At 39.7% G+C, this 11951-nt stretch overlaps 1 protein-coding gene across 1 annotated transcript; it reads left to right on the top strand.

Annotated features, from left to right (window-relative positions):
- Nucleotides 1–2244: 2244 nt before the first annotated feature.
- On the top strand, nt 2245–4983 carry LOC146895314 (uncharacterized). The gene is made up of 3 exons (XM_085686031.2): nt 2245–2308; nt 3498–3533; nt 4412–4983. Exons 1-3 carry the CDS (start codon nt 2245–2247, stop codon nt 4981–4983), a joined length of 672 nt encoding a protein of 223 aa, XP_085542157.2.
- The last annotated feature ends 6968 nt before the right edge of the window (nt 4984–11951 follow it).

Raw genomic sequence — 11951 nt, 5'->3', positions numbered from 1 at the left:
CATGGGGATCAGAAAAGTTAGTAAAGAATATGAAGACATGAAAGAAAAAATAAAAAAAAACCCAGAAACATTGGATAGTATGAAAAGGAGTTCCAGTGAATACTGAAATTTGCCAATGTTTAATTTTCTGTAAACTTTTGAACCTCAATACAAAAGAGGGAAAAAGGCAAAAAAAAAAGAGACTTCCTTTACATGATAGAAAGGACAACTTGAACTGTTAATTTCTTCAACACTTTGAGCCTTCAAGTCATTAGCACTATGTTGTTTAGGCAGTGAATCCACACTAGACCAAGTGTCCTAAAAGTAGTTCACTCCCAAATTAAACTACTCTTTCAAAAGAAGAAGTATGCTCACATACCAGGACCATCTAAGAAGAAGGACTGAATCTACATGTACATGCCATCTTAATGTAAAAAGAGTGAAGTAACCACATTTTGAGTCATGATATGTACCTCTGGTTGTTTTTAATAATATTGAGCAACTTCCAAATGCTCTGATCATCAGACAAGGTGGAAGTAGGCTCACATTTTTTGGCCTTCACACTTTATGTTTTAACTAATCCACATAGTCTTCAAACTTCTACCAACTCTACACAAAACCTGCACAATTTTAAAAGCCTGATTTCATCTCAGACAGGGACAGGCAGCTAATTACATTCACTGTTTTGCTCCTCTTAAGGTCAAGTGACTTCAATTTAGAATAGAAAAGAGAATAGTATCAGAGAATATAGCAACATTAGTAACGTTTGAAGATCCAGTTACATGATGTATCTGTTAAGCATTTTGTTCTTTCTTTGTTTTTTTGAGACATGGTTTCCATTTATAACAACCATAACTGTCCTAGAACTCATTAGCAGACATGGCTGCTTGGGAACTCATAGAGAATCTTATGTCCTAGAACCAAAGTTTTGTGGTTAAAGGTATGTGACACCACACCTGGTTATCTGATAATCAATTTTTGAGAAGAATTGAAACTATGCTCATGAGGACTAATGAAGTGATCTTTGACACTTCACAACTGTAGTCCTAATGTGGAGGACATGGGTAAATAAATAGCAAGTGACACAATCATGCCAAATCACAAACATCCTGAAAAACAATGTAAGCTTTAGTTTGAAAGCTCAGTCTAGGGATTTGATGTAAATGAAAAGGGCAGGTAGATGATGATAATCAGCACAACAGTGGGTGGTTCTGATCTAAAACATCAGCAAAACAGGTTGGAGAATATTAGAACATTTCATGTCAGAAAATGGAAAATGAAATTCTCCATGTTGAAGATCATACAAAGAAAATAATACCATGGGGACTTCAGAGGTCATATAAGTCTATCCTGCTCATGTTTCTAGTCAATTAATAGTCCATGCCAATGAATAAGAATAATTTCTGGAGAAAGTAATAACCAAACATAAGCTACTATAATGTTCTAAAAGCAACAATTAAAAAGGTTTAAGTGAAGTGGTTTTCCACGCAGCACAGCATTCATGGATCATGTGAAAACTCTGTGGATAAGGAATACCTGGTCCTACAGTTGCATGGACTCTCAACTGCCATGTTTTTTTTTTCTCTAACACAGAGGGACAAGAAGAAGAACAGATGACAAATCTTGTAGTGCTTTGATAACATAGTTAGTCTAATTTGAACCAGACCTGGATAATTCTGGATAGCATTTCTGGGGCCAAACAGACTGTCATTCTTATTTGTGTCTGTTAATATGCATCCATGTTAGGTGCTCTAACTTTCAAGAATTGAACAAAACTCTCAGTTTGGGACTATATACATGTTTACACATGTGTGTAACAACATGAATGAAGGTTTCACTTAATAACAGATGCTTTCTATCATTAGCCTCCATGACAGAATAGGAAAAAAGTCATACATGAATGTATTGAAGCAAATTCCACCTCAATCACAACTGACAAGGTCAGAGTCACAGTCATATCAAACGAGAGCTCAAACAATAGCAGTACCTCACTTCTAATATCTGGACTTTGCCTGCATCACTTCAACACTGCTGTCCAAATATCATGTTGTAGCATTTAGAACTGAGGTAATGACAACCTCCTCCCCACTGTATCCTGTCAGGCTAAATTCCCAAACAAAAGTCAAGGATGCAAGATGTCCCATACTCTCAGGTCAGGTCATCAGTAAGGACCTGAAAGATGCCTTTGTTCTGCCTTCCTTATAAAAACTCTGGCTTTTCTTGTCCCAGAACAAACTGGGAAGCAACTCCAGAGCCTCCTCCAAGATGCTGGTGGTCCTGCTCACTGCAGCCTTGTTGGCCCTGAGCTCAGTTCAGAGAGCAAATGCAGGTATGAAGAGGAATTGATGATGGTAGAATGAAATGGGAATTGGTCAAAAGATGAAGATCGGCCCTGGGAGGAATATTAAAAGATGAATAAGAAACCGAGGAACAGTGTAGGAGAACAAATATTCAAATGTTCATATTATCATTTTGCACTAGACATTGGACTTTGCTTATAGCATAATTTAAGAAATGATTCTTATAGCAACGTAACATGAGTGCATTTGTGAAAAGACGTTTTTGGTGGGAGTTGATGAATGAGGGCATGAGCAGTTGAGAGAAGGAAACTCAGTTTTCAATGAGTAATTGTAAGTCAATAGTAAAAATGTTGGCTTTACTGTACTGAAGATAGAAAAATGAGAAAAGTAGATATATATATCAGGGGTGTTTTAAGAAAAGAAAAGGAAAAATATGTTAAGTTTGGAACTTAAACAATGAGCTAGAAATATTAGAGAATAATTTTTAAATAGTTTTTTTTGCATTTGTGTGCATACACAACTGTCTGCGTATATGTGAATAAGTATGATGTGTGTGAGAATAGGAGAGAGATAGGCACAGAAACACAGAGACCTCACTTACACACACACACACAAACAAACACAGAGACAGGGGAGAGGTAAAGAGAGAGAGAGAGAGAGAGAGAGAGTTTGCATTTTTCATATTTCATTCAAAGGACAACATACTAACACCAAGACTTCTATTTCTGCAGTGCGCTTCCAATAACTTTAATTAAAGTCATCAGATAAGCACTTTTACCCAATGAGATAAATTACAGCACTTTTACCCACTGAGATAAATTACTGAGCATACTTATGTGTTTTAATGAAAAACATACACTACTCAAGGGACTAAACATAGTATTTAAAACAATGTTTACTTTTATTTCCATTCATGAAATACCAGGGAATATATCATTTAAGAAATGAAAATCATGAAGAAAAACAAAAAAGAATGTAAAACTATCAGAATGGAATTCCCAATTAAAATGAAGAATATCTGTATGTCTTGGCAGGGTTAACAAGGAACAAAATACTGGGTGATAAGGATCATAGTAACTATTCAGGCAGCAGTGCCACAAACATTACCCAAGAATAAAATTCTACTTAGTGGGCAAGAGGATGTAGTTGAAACCTATCTTTATTTGCAGCTGGAAAATGTTATAAGTAACTTCCACTTATTTTGTGCTTATTTTCTAGCAAGCATCTTTGAAGCATCTTCTTCTGAGCTCTTAGGTAAAGCCTAATTTATCCTCTATTGAACTTCTATGCATCCTTTATTTTTTAATTATTTAGCTCTGAAATGTCTCATTGTTTTGTTGGCTAATGAAATTAACACGTGACACTTTCCCCTTAGATATGTAGGAAAACTTCCCCACATTGTATCTGGAACCAAGAGAAGGAAATGCACAGGAAGTGTATGGAGCCAGATTTTTATCTCCATTTAATGTATGAAGCATTAAATGCTTCATTAAAGATGAAATGTATGGAGCATTTCATCTCCTCCACAAATTAAAGCAATGGCTTGAATGTGATGAGCATACTAAATGTCCTTGTGTAAAATTCCCCATGGTTTGATGGGTTGCTCAAACAAAACTTCTCTCATCTGCATTTCTAAGAAGAAATATATGCTTGCACACTCCAAATAAAATTTCACAGATCCCATGCTCCCTCATTTTTTAAAACCATTTTTTCTCACTTAGCTCTGTATCCACAGCTGAGTAATACATACTGCATGAAAAGAGAAAGGAACAGCTTCTAATCTATTTCAAACATTTCTTTTTTGTTCTACACATGGCTATAGAACCCTGAACACCATGATATATTTAAGAATAGGGCACTGCTGTTACATGATGCTACTGTGCCTAATTAAGCTAATATTGGAACCTCCTTCCCGTTTCACTATTTCGGTGTGAAAATTGTAAGAAACAAGAAATCACCTTTAATTCACCAAATTTAAGAACAAATATTTGTACAAATGGTTGAAACATAAGACAGTTTTGTTCATGTTTAAAAATTATGTTTCAAGAAAAAACAGAGACATCAATTTAGGAAGGGTGTTCTTGGAGAAAGAAAAGTTTAATCTCCATCTACATTCATTTATTCTCATACAGGGGAAGAGCAGCAAAATGAGGGCAATGGTCAACAGCTTCAGAAACCCCCTCCTGGACAAAAACCACCAAGACCTTCTGCTTCTGATGATGGTGAAGATGGTGATGATGATGGTGAGGGCACTGAAGAAGATGGAAGTAATCCAGAGGGACCACCACAGGGACCACCACAGCAGCCTGGCCCTCCTCAACCTGGAAACCAACAAGGCCCACCCCAGCAGGGAGGTGCACAGCAAAATCGCCCTCCTAGACCTGGAAACCAACAAGGCCCACAACAGCAGGGAGGCCAGCAACAAAAGGGCTCTCCTCAAAAAGGAAACCAACAAGGCCCACCACAGCAGGGAGGCCCACAGCAAAATCGCCCTCCTCAACAAGGAAACCAACAAGGCCCACAACAAGAAGGAGGCCCACAGCAAAATCGCCCTCCTAAACCTGGAAACCAACAAGGCCCACCTGAGCAAGGAAGTGAGGAACAGGCAAGTAACTGTAGAAATTTTCTTCATAGTGTGACAAGGTTCCTCAACAGGGCAGAGGTAATCAGTTACTTTTTCATATACACGGGTCAGAAACTCTAGATGTCACCAATGTCTACCTACATGAATAGATTTCTTATACATCTAAAACTTAATTTGTCCTCTGTAACTTAGTGGGCTTTTTTTTGATGTGATTTAAATTCAATTTCCATAAAATGTCTTAATTTAACAGAGTTAGATATCCAAAAAACATGAGATATGTCAAGAAATGTTGGTTGCGTGATAAGACTTGCTTCTCCCCGACTTACTTACTTTCTTACTTTATTTATTTCTTTATTTTTTTATTGCAGGAGAATTAGAAGACAGATTCCCTTAATGGTATTTTAATGGAACAGTGATGCTGCAAGTGAACCTTCAAACACTCTAATAAAATATTTAGCATGCAATTTCTCTTTCTTGTTTCTTATTTGGAGCATCAGTGAGTAAAATCTGGGGCCTTGGACCACACCTATGGCAGTTATTAATCCTTTCACGCAGCTACATCCAGAAAGTGGCCCACTTTCTCACTTTACAAATCAGCCAACTGTCATTTGATAGTCCGGATAGGTTTCATCGTACTTGGAGTTCTGTCTACAGCTTTTCTGTATTTTCTAGATACCGCTGATGTTAGCAGGAGACTTCACATAAGATATAGTTTTCAAATTTAAAATACATAGGTAGATACAACTAAATAAACATGCTTTTGCTTTGTCACACACACTGTTTAACTGGTACCCTATAGAATAGCTGCCTAGAAGGACCTGCTAAGAGCTCTTTTTCCTTTCTCACTGGTAGCACTCTCCCAATTCACAATTCATCTGAAAGAAAGTTGCTGTTTCTGAAGCTGGTCTTCTTTTGGGCATTCAAGTGTCAATCAGCTCATTTTTTTCTCTGACTTTGATGGTTTTATAAATACAATGGTGTCTTAGTACACAGATGTTCATTGTTCTCTTCTACCTTGATTTTTTATAAATATCACATACCTGGACTGCCATGACAGCACAGCAACTGTAGTTCTTCTGAGTGAGGGACATCGGGATTAACACACAACACAACTTCAGGTTCTGCAGATGAGCATTTATTCCACTTTCTCACACAGTGCATAAAGCCCTCAGAAGAGAAGACTGAGCCAGCAAAAGCAGGAAGCTCATCACCATAACTAACATAGCTTAGGGGTAAACATCCTTAGAGACATTGCTGAAAACAAAAGATTGTTCCTGTTTTTGTTCCTGTTTTCAACCAGCCACAAGAGTGCAAAACATCAAGTGGGGGTGCAAAGGCCTATTGTCAAGGGACTGAACAATTCCTTCCTTTTTATATTAAAAGCATGAAACTCCTGTCTTAGAAATTCCCCAGATAGAGACTCTTACCCATCTATATGAGGCCTTCATCTCTGTCTTAGGTGAGTTCTCTATACGAGGACAGTAGCCCATCAAAGGGATCCCTCAGGACTTCTGGAGTATGTACAGCCAGACTTGGAGCGCTTCCTGATTGTTTGAAGACAGCCAGAGCAACATTTGTTGAGTGAAAGTGTGCTCTATGTGGGATTGCCGCACAAAGCAGCAGAGAATCCAAAAAACAGATAACCCCAATAGCAATATCAGCACAAATGGGAGCATTCCAGACAATTGCTAGACCCAGCCCCCAAGCTGGGCCATGGCAATCCACCACCTGGATCCAGACTCAGCAGGGATCCGTGTGCTATTAATACTAACAATATGATGAGCTGGCTGCAGTGTAAAATTCAAAGAGGAGGAATACCAAGGGCCATCCAAACATGCATTCAACTGTTCAACTACATCAGAAGCACCCACATCAGCAGGTTCAATGCAAGCTGCACTACAAGAATGAGAACAAGACACCCACCGCAGGAGCCAAAGAGAATTCACCTTCTCCTGAAAAAACACAGTCCATCAGTCCAAATTCAAAAGTCCAAATCCAATTTGAGAGTGCAGAGCACTCCATGTCCGCAGGTCCCCTCCAACCTCCACAGACAGCACAGTGTCTGTAGTGACTGCCATCTGTAAATTGGCAACTCCAGCAACTGTAGCCGCAGTGACAATGACAGCAATAGCAGCAATAATTGCAGCTGTTATCCCAAAGTCTCACAGGCTGTCGATAAAGGATGATCTCCTGATGCTCTTGAGACACCAGCACCAGCAGAGGAATCACAACAGGTACTCGAACAATCAAGGCTCCATCAGAACCATTCCAGCAATTACTCAGCTTGAAGATCCTGAAAGAATAATAAGAATATTGCCCTCCAAAGTGCCATTCAACAATACAAAGAAAAATGTGGCAGGAATGCAAGCAGAGGTTCAAATAGTCATATTGTGTACAGCAGTATAATTTATCTTTTATACCGAGGAAAGGTGGAATTTTTCATCACATGCCTATGGCCATACCATGACATGTCTTTCCTACCTTTTAACAAACCAGGCTCTTGAGTGATGCATTCTCCCCTCATAACTGTGGGGTGGAGATTAAAATCTCTGTCAGCATCCCAACACCGAGGAGCAGGCTTGGGACCATAGGTCAAATCCTCTTTCAGGATGAGATGCAGTGTATTTCTAAATCCTATCACCCTACTATGATTATGATTACTAGTAATGTCTGCAATAGAAGCATTATGCAATAATAAACATCCATAATGAAAAGAAGACTCCTTCATCAATGACAGGTTGGCAAAAAGTGAGGGAAAGTGGGGGTTATTTTTACTAACTGGCATTAAAAGTGTGTGGGGGGTTCTCACCAGACTCCCCATCTCCCATGATTCTGTTGTTGTTACCAGAGTCATCACTTGAAGTACAGGGAGCCTCATGTTCTTTATCCTTCGTCACCGGCCATACGCACCACTCTGGCAACCAAATAGTTTATCAACTCCTGGAAGAAAAAGACATACAGCCTCCCTCACCTTTGACAACAAGGGGGTTGGTTCCATCCATCTTTCTGTTTTCAGATCTTTCCAATGAACCTATTCTAGGCTCTGAACCCAAACTTTTGAATGGTGTTCCATAGGCAAGCACCCTTCAGCATCCACAGTCAAAAAATTTAAAATAAAGAAAATGGTAAATAATTGAGTTGCAGCGGAAAATATGAACTCCCCCTTTTTATGTTTTAAAAATATTGCTTGAGGGTCTGATTGGCTCTTTCCACAGTTGTTTGAACCATTGGGATATATGGGATGCCTGTTTTATGGGAAATTTCATAGAATAAACAAAAGGATAAAATTTTTTTGCTGATATACGCTGGGCCATAATCTGTCTTAATACACTCAGGTTCACCCATATAGACAAAAGTAGATAGGCAGTGTGCAATCCATCTTTTGCTTGTTTTCCTGAATGCAAGGATACAAAAATTACTCCTGAAAAGGTGTCTACTGATACATGGACAAACTTAAGTTTCCCTGCAGGGGGCAGGTGTGTACCATCCATTTGTCCAGTGATGCCCCCTTTCACATTGCAGGAACTTTCCTGGTATGGCAGTAGCTCGCTGACGGAACTGTGTTTTTTTAGTTTTTTTGTTTTAGTTTTTTGTTTTTTGCTTTTTTTGAAAGTAATTTTATTAAATTATAAAAGTTTCCATTTCCGCCCCTCTTCCCAACACCCTCCCACTCTCCTCACTCCCTCTCCTCCTCCCTCTTTGTCCCTTAGGGCAGTCAGGGTTTCCTGCCCTGTGGGAAGTTCAAGTTCCTCCCCCCTCCCTCCAGGTCCAGGAAGGTAAGTATTCAAACAGACTGGATCCCCAAAATCCAGTATATGCAGAGGAAACAAGTCTCAGTGTCATAGTCAATGGCTTTTCAGAAAGACTTCGGGCCAGCCACATTCAGAGAATTCGGCCAAATTCCGAGAATCTGGTTAGATCACGTCCTCGTTCAGTCCCAGTCCAACTGGCCTTGGTAAACTCTCATTAGATCCGTCCCCTTGTATCAGTGGGTGATAGCATCCCTCGCAGTCCTGATTTCCTTTTCCATTTTCTTCCTCCTACTGCTCCTCATTTGGACCATGGGGGGCTCAGTCCGGTGCTCCAATGTGGGTCTCCGTCTGTATCGCCATCCTTCGCCAGATGAAGGATCTATGGTGATAAGCAAAATATTCATCAGTATGGTTATGGGCCACGGCCGATTCAGGCACCCTCTCCTCTGTCCAGAGAACAATCTGGGGGATCTCTCCTTGGACCTGGGATCCCATATATAATCAAGTCTCCTGTAAACACTAAAATGACTCCCTTAGTTGAAATATATTCTTCCCTGATCCCATATTCATCCTTCCTCCCTACCCCCCATCCCGGTCCACCGAGCTTTCCCCATTCCTCCCCTAATCCCTTGTCCAGGGACACCACAGTTAAAGCAGGTTTTATTCCCAGTTGTCCGGGGTCATTGCTCAGGCCTGATGGCAGTGGCAATTACCTGCCCATGAATAAAGTGCCCATCAATATCTCAGCAGATCCAGATGATTCATTTAAGCTTTTTGCTTTATGTGGCTGCAAGGCTTACTTTCAGTAATTATTTGCATTCTCAAATGCCAGCTGCTTAACTATGGGCATAGCATTGGTCACATCACCAAACAATCTCCCTGACCACAGCAATAGCCTATCCACATGGTCCTGAAATGGTTCTGAAGACCCTTGCAAAATTTTGGACAGTTGATCCTCTGTGGCCTGATTTATCAGGGCTTTCCAAGCTGTGATTGCTACAGCCGCCATCTGGAGATATACGGCAGGATCAAGCACAATTTGATTGGCCAAGTCAGCATAAGCTCCTGCTCCAGTTAGCATGTCTAGATTGCACTGTGCCTGTCCTGCTTGAGCATTTAACCTAGCTCTTTGTAAACAATTTTCCTGATATTCTCCCCTCTACAATAAGTAATCTTCTCCCTGTAGTACCACACAACAGAACTGCTGTCAATCACTATGTGTGAGATTCAATGCCGCAAGAAACTCTACCATGGCAAGGGGGCCTGATTGCTGTATGCTTCCATGGCCTCTTTCAATTGCTTCATCTCCTTCAAACTCTAGGTCATGTATTGTCTCAGCATCTGTTCTGGATTGTTAGGATCAAGTACCTCTATGACCATAGCAAGTGTGTGCCGGGCCTGAGAACAAACACATCCTCTTCTTCCTGAGCTTCCTTCAGCCTCCCACTCATCTGTCAGTCCCCAATCCTCATTATAAGCAGGTAGGGCTGACGACACACATAAGGACTTCTTTGCCTGACAGCGCTTCAGTCTTTTCTGAAGTACCTCAATTTCCTGCATTAGCTATTATTCCTCATCAGATAAACTATTCTCTGCATTAGTGGTGCCACTGTCTTCCCCATTTTCTGACTCAGAAGTAATTGTTATCTGGTTTTGTGCCCCAAAGCATGCATACTTTGGTGCTAGGCTTGGTTCTGAGCCAGATTCCAAATTTCCCACTGATAACCCTGACATTTCCTTTCGGTCCCTATGTGACTCATCCACCCATCCTGTGGACTGATGAGTCTCCTCCTCCTGTATATTTTCAAGTATTTCTTTAACCACAGTGACCTCAGGTCACACTTTCACTTTATCAGTAAGGAGGGATCACAGACCACATGCAATAGCAATAAGGTAGATACAGGGAAGTTTGGCACCCTCCTTTTGCCGTCATTTCTGCAAATGTCTTCTTGCCTACTTCCAATCAGAGATGTCTAAATCTCCACCTGTCAAAAGCCATGCGTTTGCAGCAGCTATATTTATAAGAAAATCTTCTATAGTTCTCTGTTTGATCGTGGTTCCTTGTTGCTCTAACAATTTAGATATCTGATATATCAGGTTTCTGTTACTCTTGTGGATCCCATTTTTTACCCAGTCCATCCTTTCTGGGCAAGGACTACCCGGTCTATTACCCCTTCTTTCTCAGAGCTCAGTGGAACCTCCACTTTGCCCTGTCAGCAGGGCAACTGTACTTCTGAGCGAGGGATGTTGGGATTAACACACAACACAACTTCAGGTTCTGCAGACAAGCCTTTATTCCACTTTCTCACACATTATAAGTACCACTCAGCAGGTGAGGCTGAGCCAACAAAAGCAGGAAGCTCATCACCGTAACTCACATGGCTAACGGGTAAACATTTATAGAAACATTGCTGACAACAACAGATTATTCCTGTTTTTCTTCCTGTTTTCAACCAACTATAAGAGTGCAAAAACATCAAGTGGGTGTGTGAAGGTCTGTCCTCAAGGGCCTCAACACTGGACCTTATCAACAAATGAAATTTTTAAATATTTTATGTATACCTAAGAGCAATCATTATTTCTTGGTTATGGGACGTTTGTAACTGTCCTTTCATTGCTTTATCAATTTTATTGCGTTCTATTTAAAAAGTGAAAATATAAAATCCATATATGTTCTGCAAGTTGAAGAATCTTTAAAACTTCCAAAATATTTGATCCTTAATTCTTTGAACTGAATTTTCTATTCTTGAATGCTCTCATCAAATTTTTATTAGATTACATAGATCACATTCTCATTTTTCTCCATCCCTACAATTCTTCATGAAAACTTAACTGACTTTCATAAAAGTAGCCCAGTGTTAGATTCTCAGATGTGACAAATTGTGGTCATTCTGAAATTTTGACACTTAACCTTCTGTTTATGGAATTCTTTGAATGCCTATGAGTATACCAAGGCAGTGCAAAATAAAGAAGGTATGATAAAATATTTTAACATTTATATGCCTATTCATAGACACATGCTAATTACATTTATCTGCAATATGGATACAGCTGCATATGAATACGAAAACACTCATTTTCATGACTTTCAGTATTCTAAATAATTCCTCGAATATCTTTCTGCTCTAGTGTAGTCCTCTGACTATTCACTAACATGCTTTGGAGAGTGAACCAACATTTTACCAATCCTAATGACTGTAATAATTCTTTTAATCATAAGGAAGAGTAACCTGTTTGTGAATGTTCACAGAAACATTGGAAACTACCAAATTTAGCTGAAGACATTGTTTGGAGTTTAATGTGTGGAGGCTAAGAAAATCATCAAAAAATGTAATA

The sequence above is a fragment of the Myodes glareolus genome, chromosome 3, assembly GCF_982192425.1.
Source record: "Myodes glareolus chromosome 3, mMyoGla1.1, whole genome shotgun sequence".
In the NCBI taxonomy this organism is placed as follows: Eukaryota; Metazoa; Chordata; class Mammalia; order Rodentia; family Cricetidae; genus Myodes; species Myodes glareolus.
Note: the sequence above shows the minus strand (reverse complement) of the source record. Positions and strands in the feature narration are given on the sequence as shown.

Coding starts and splice junctions, on each gene's coding strand:
- LOC146895314 (XM_085686031.2), top strand. CDS start 2,245: ATGCTGGTGGTCCTGCTCACTGCAGCCTTGTTGGCCCTGAGCTCAGTT. Junction 2,309..3,497: donor AGTTCAGAGAGCAAATGCAG/GTATGAAGAGGA, acceptor CTTATTTTCTAG/CAAGCATCTTTGAAGCATCT. Junction 3,534..4,411: donor ATCTTCTTCTGAGCTCTTAG/GTAAAGCCTAAT, acceptor ATTCTCATACAG/GGGAAGAGCAGCAAAATGAG.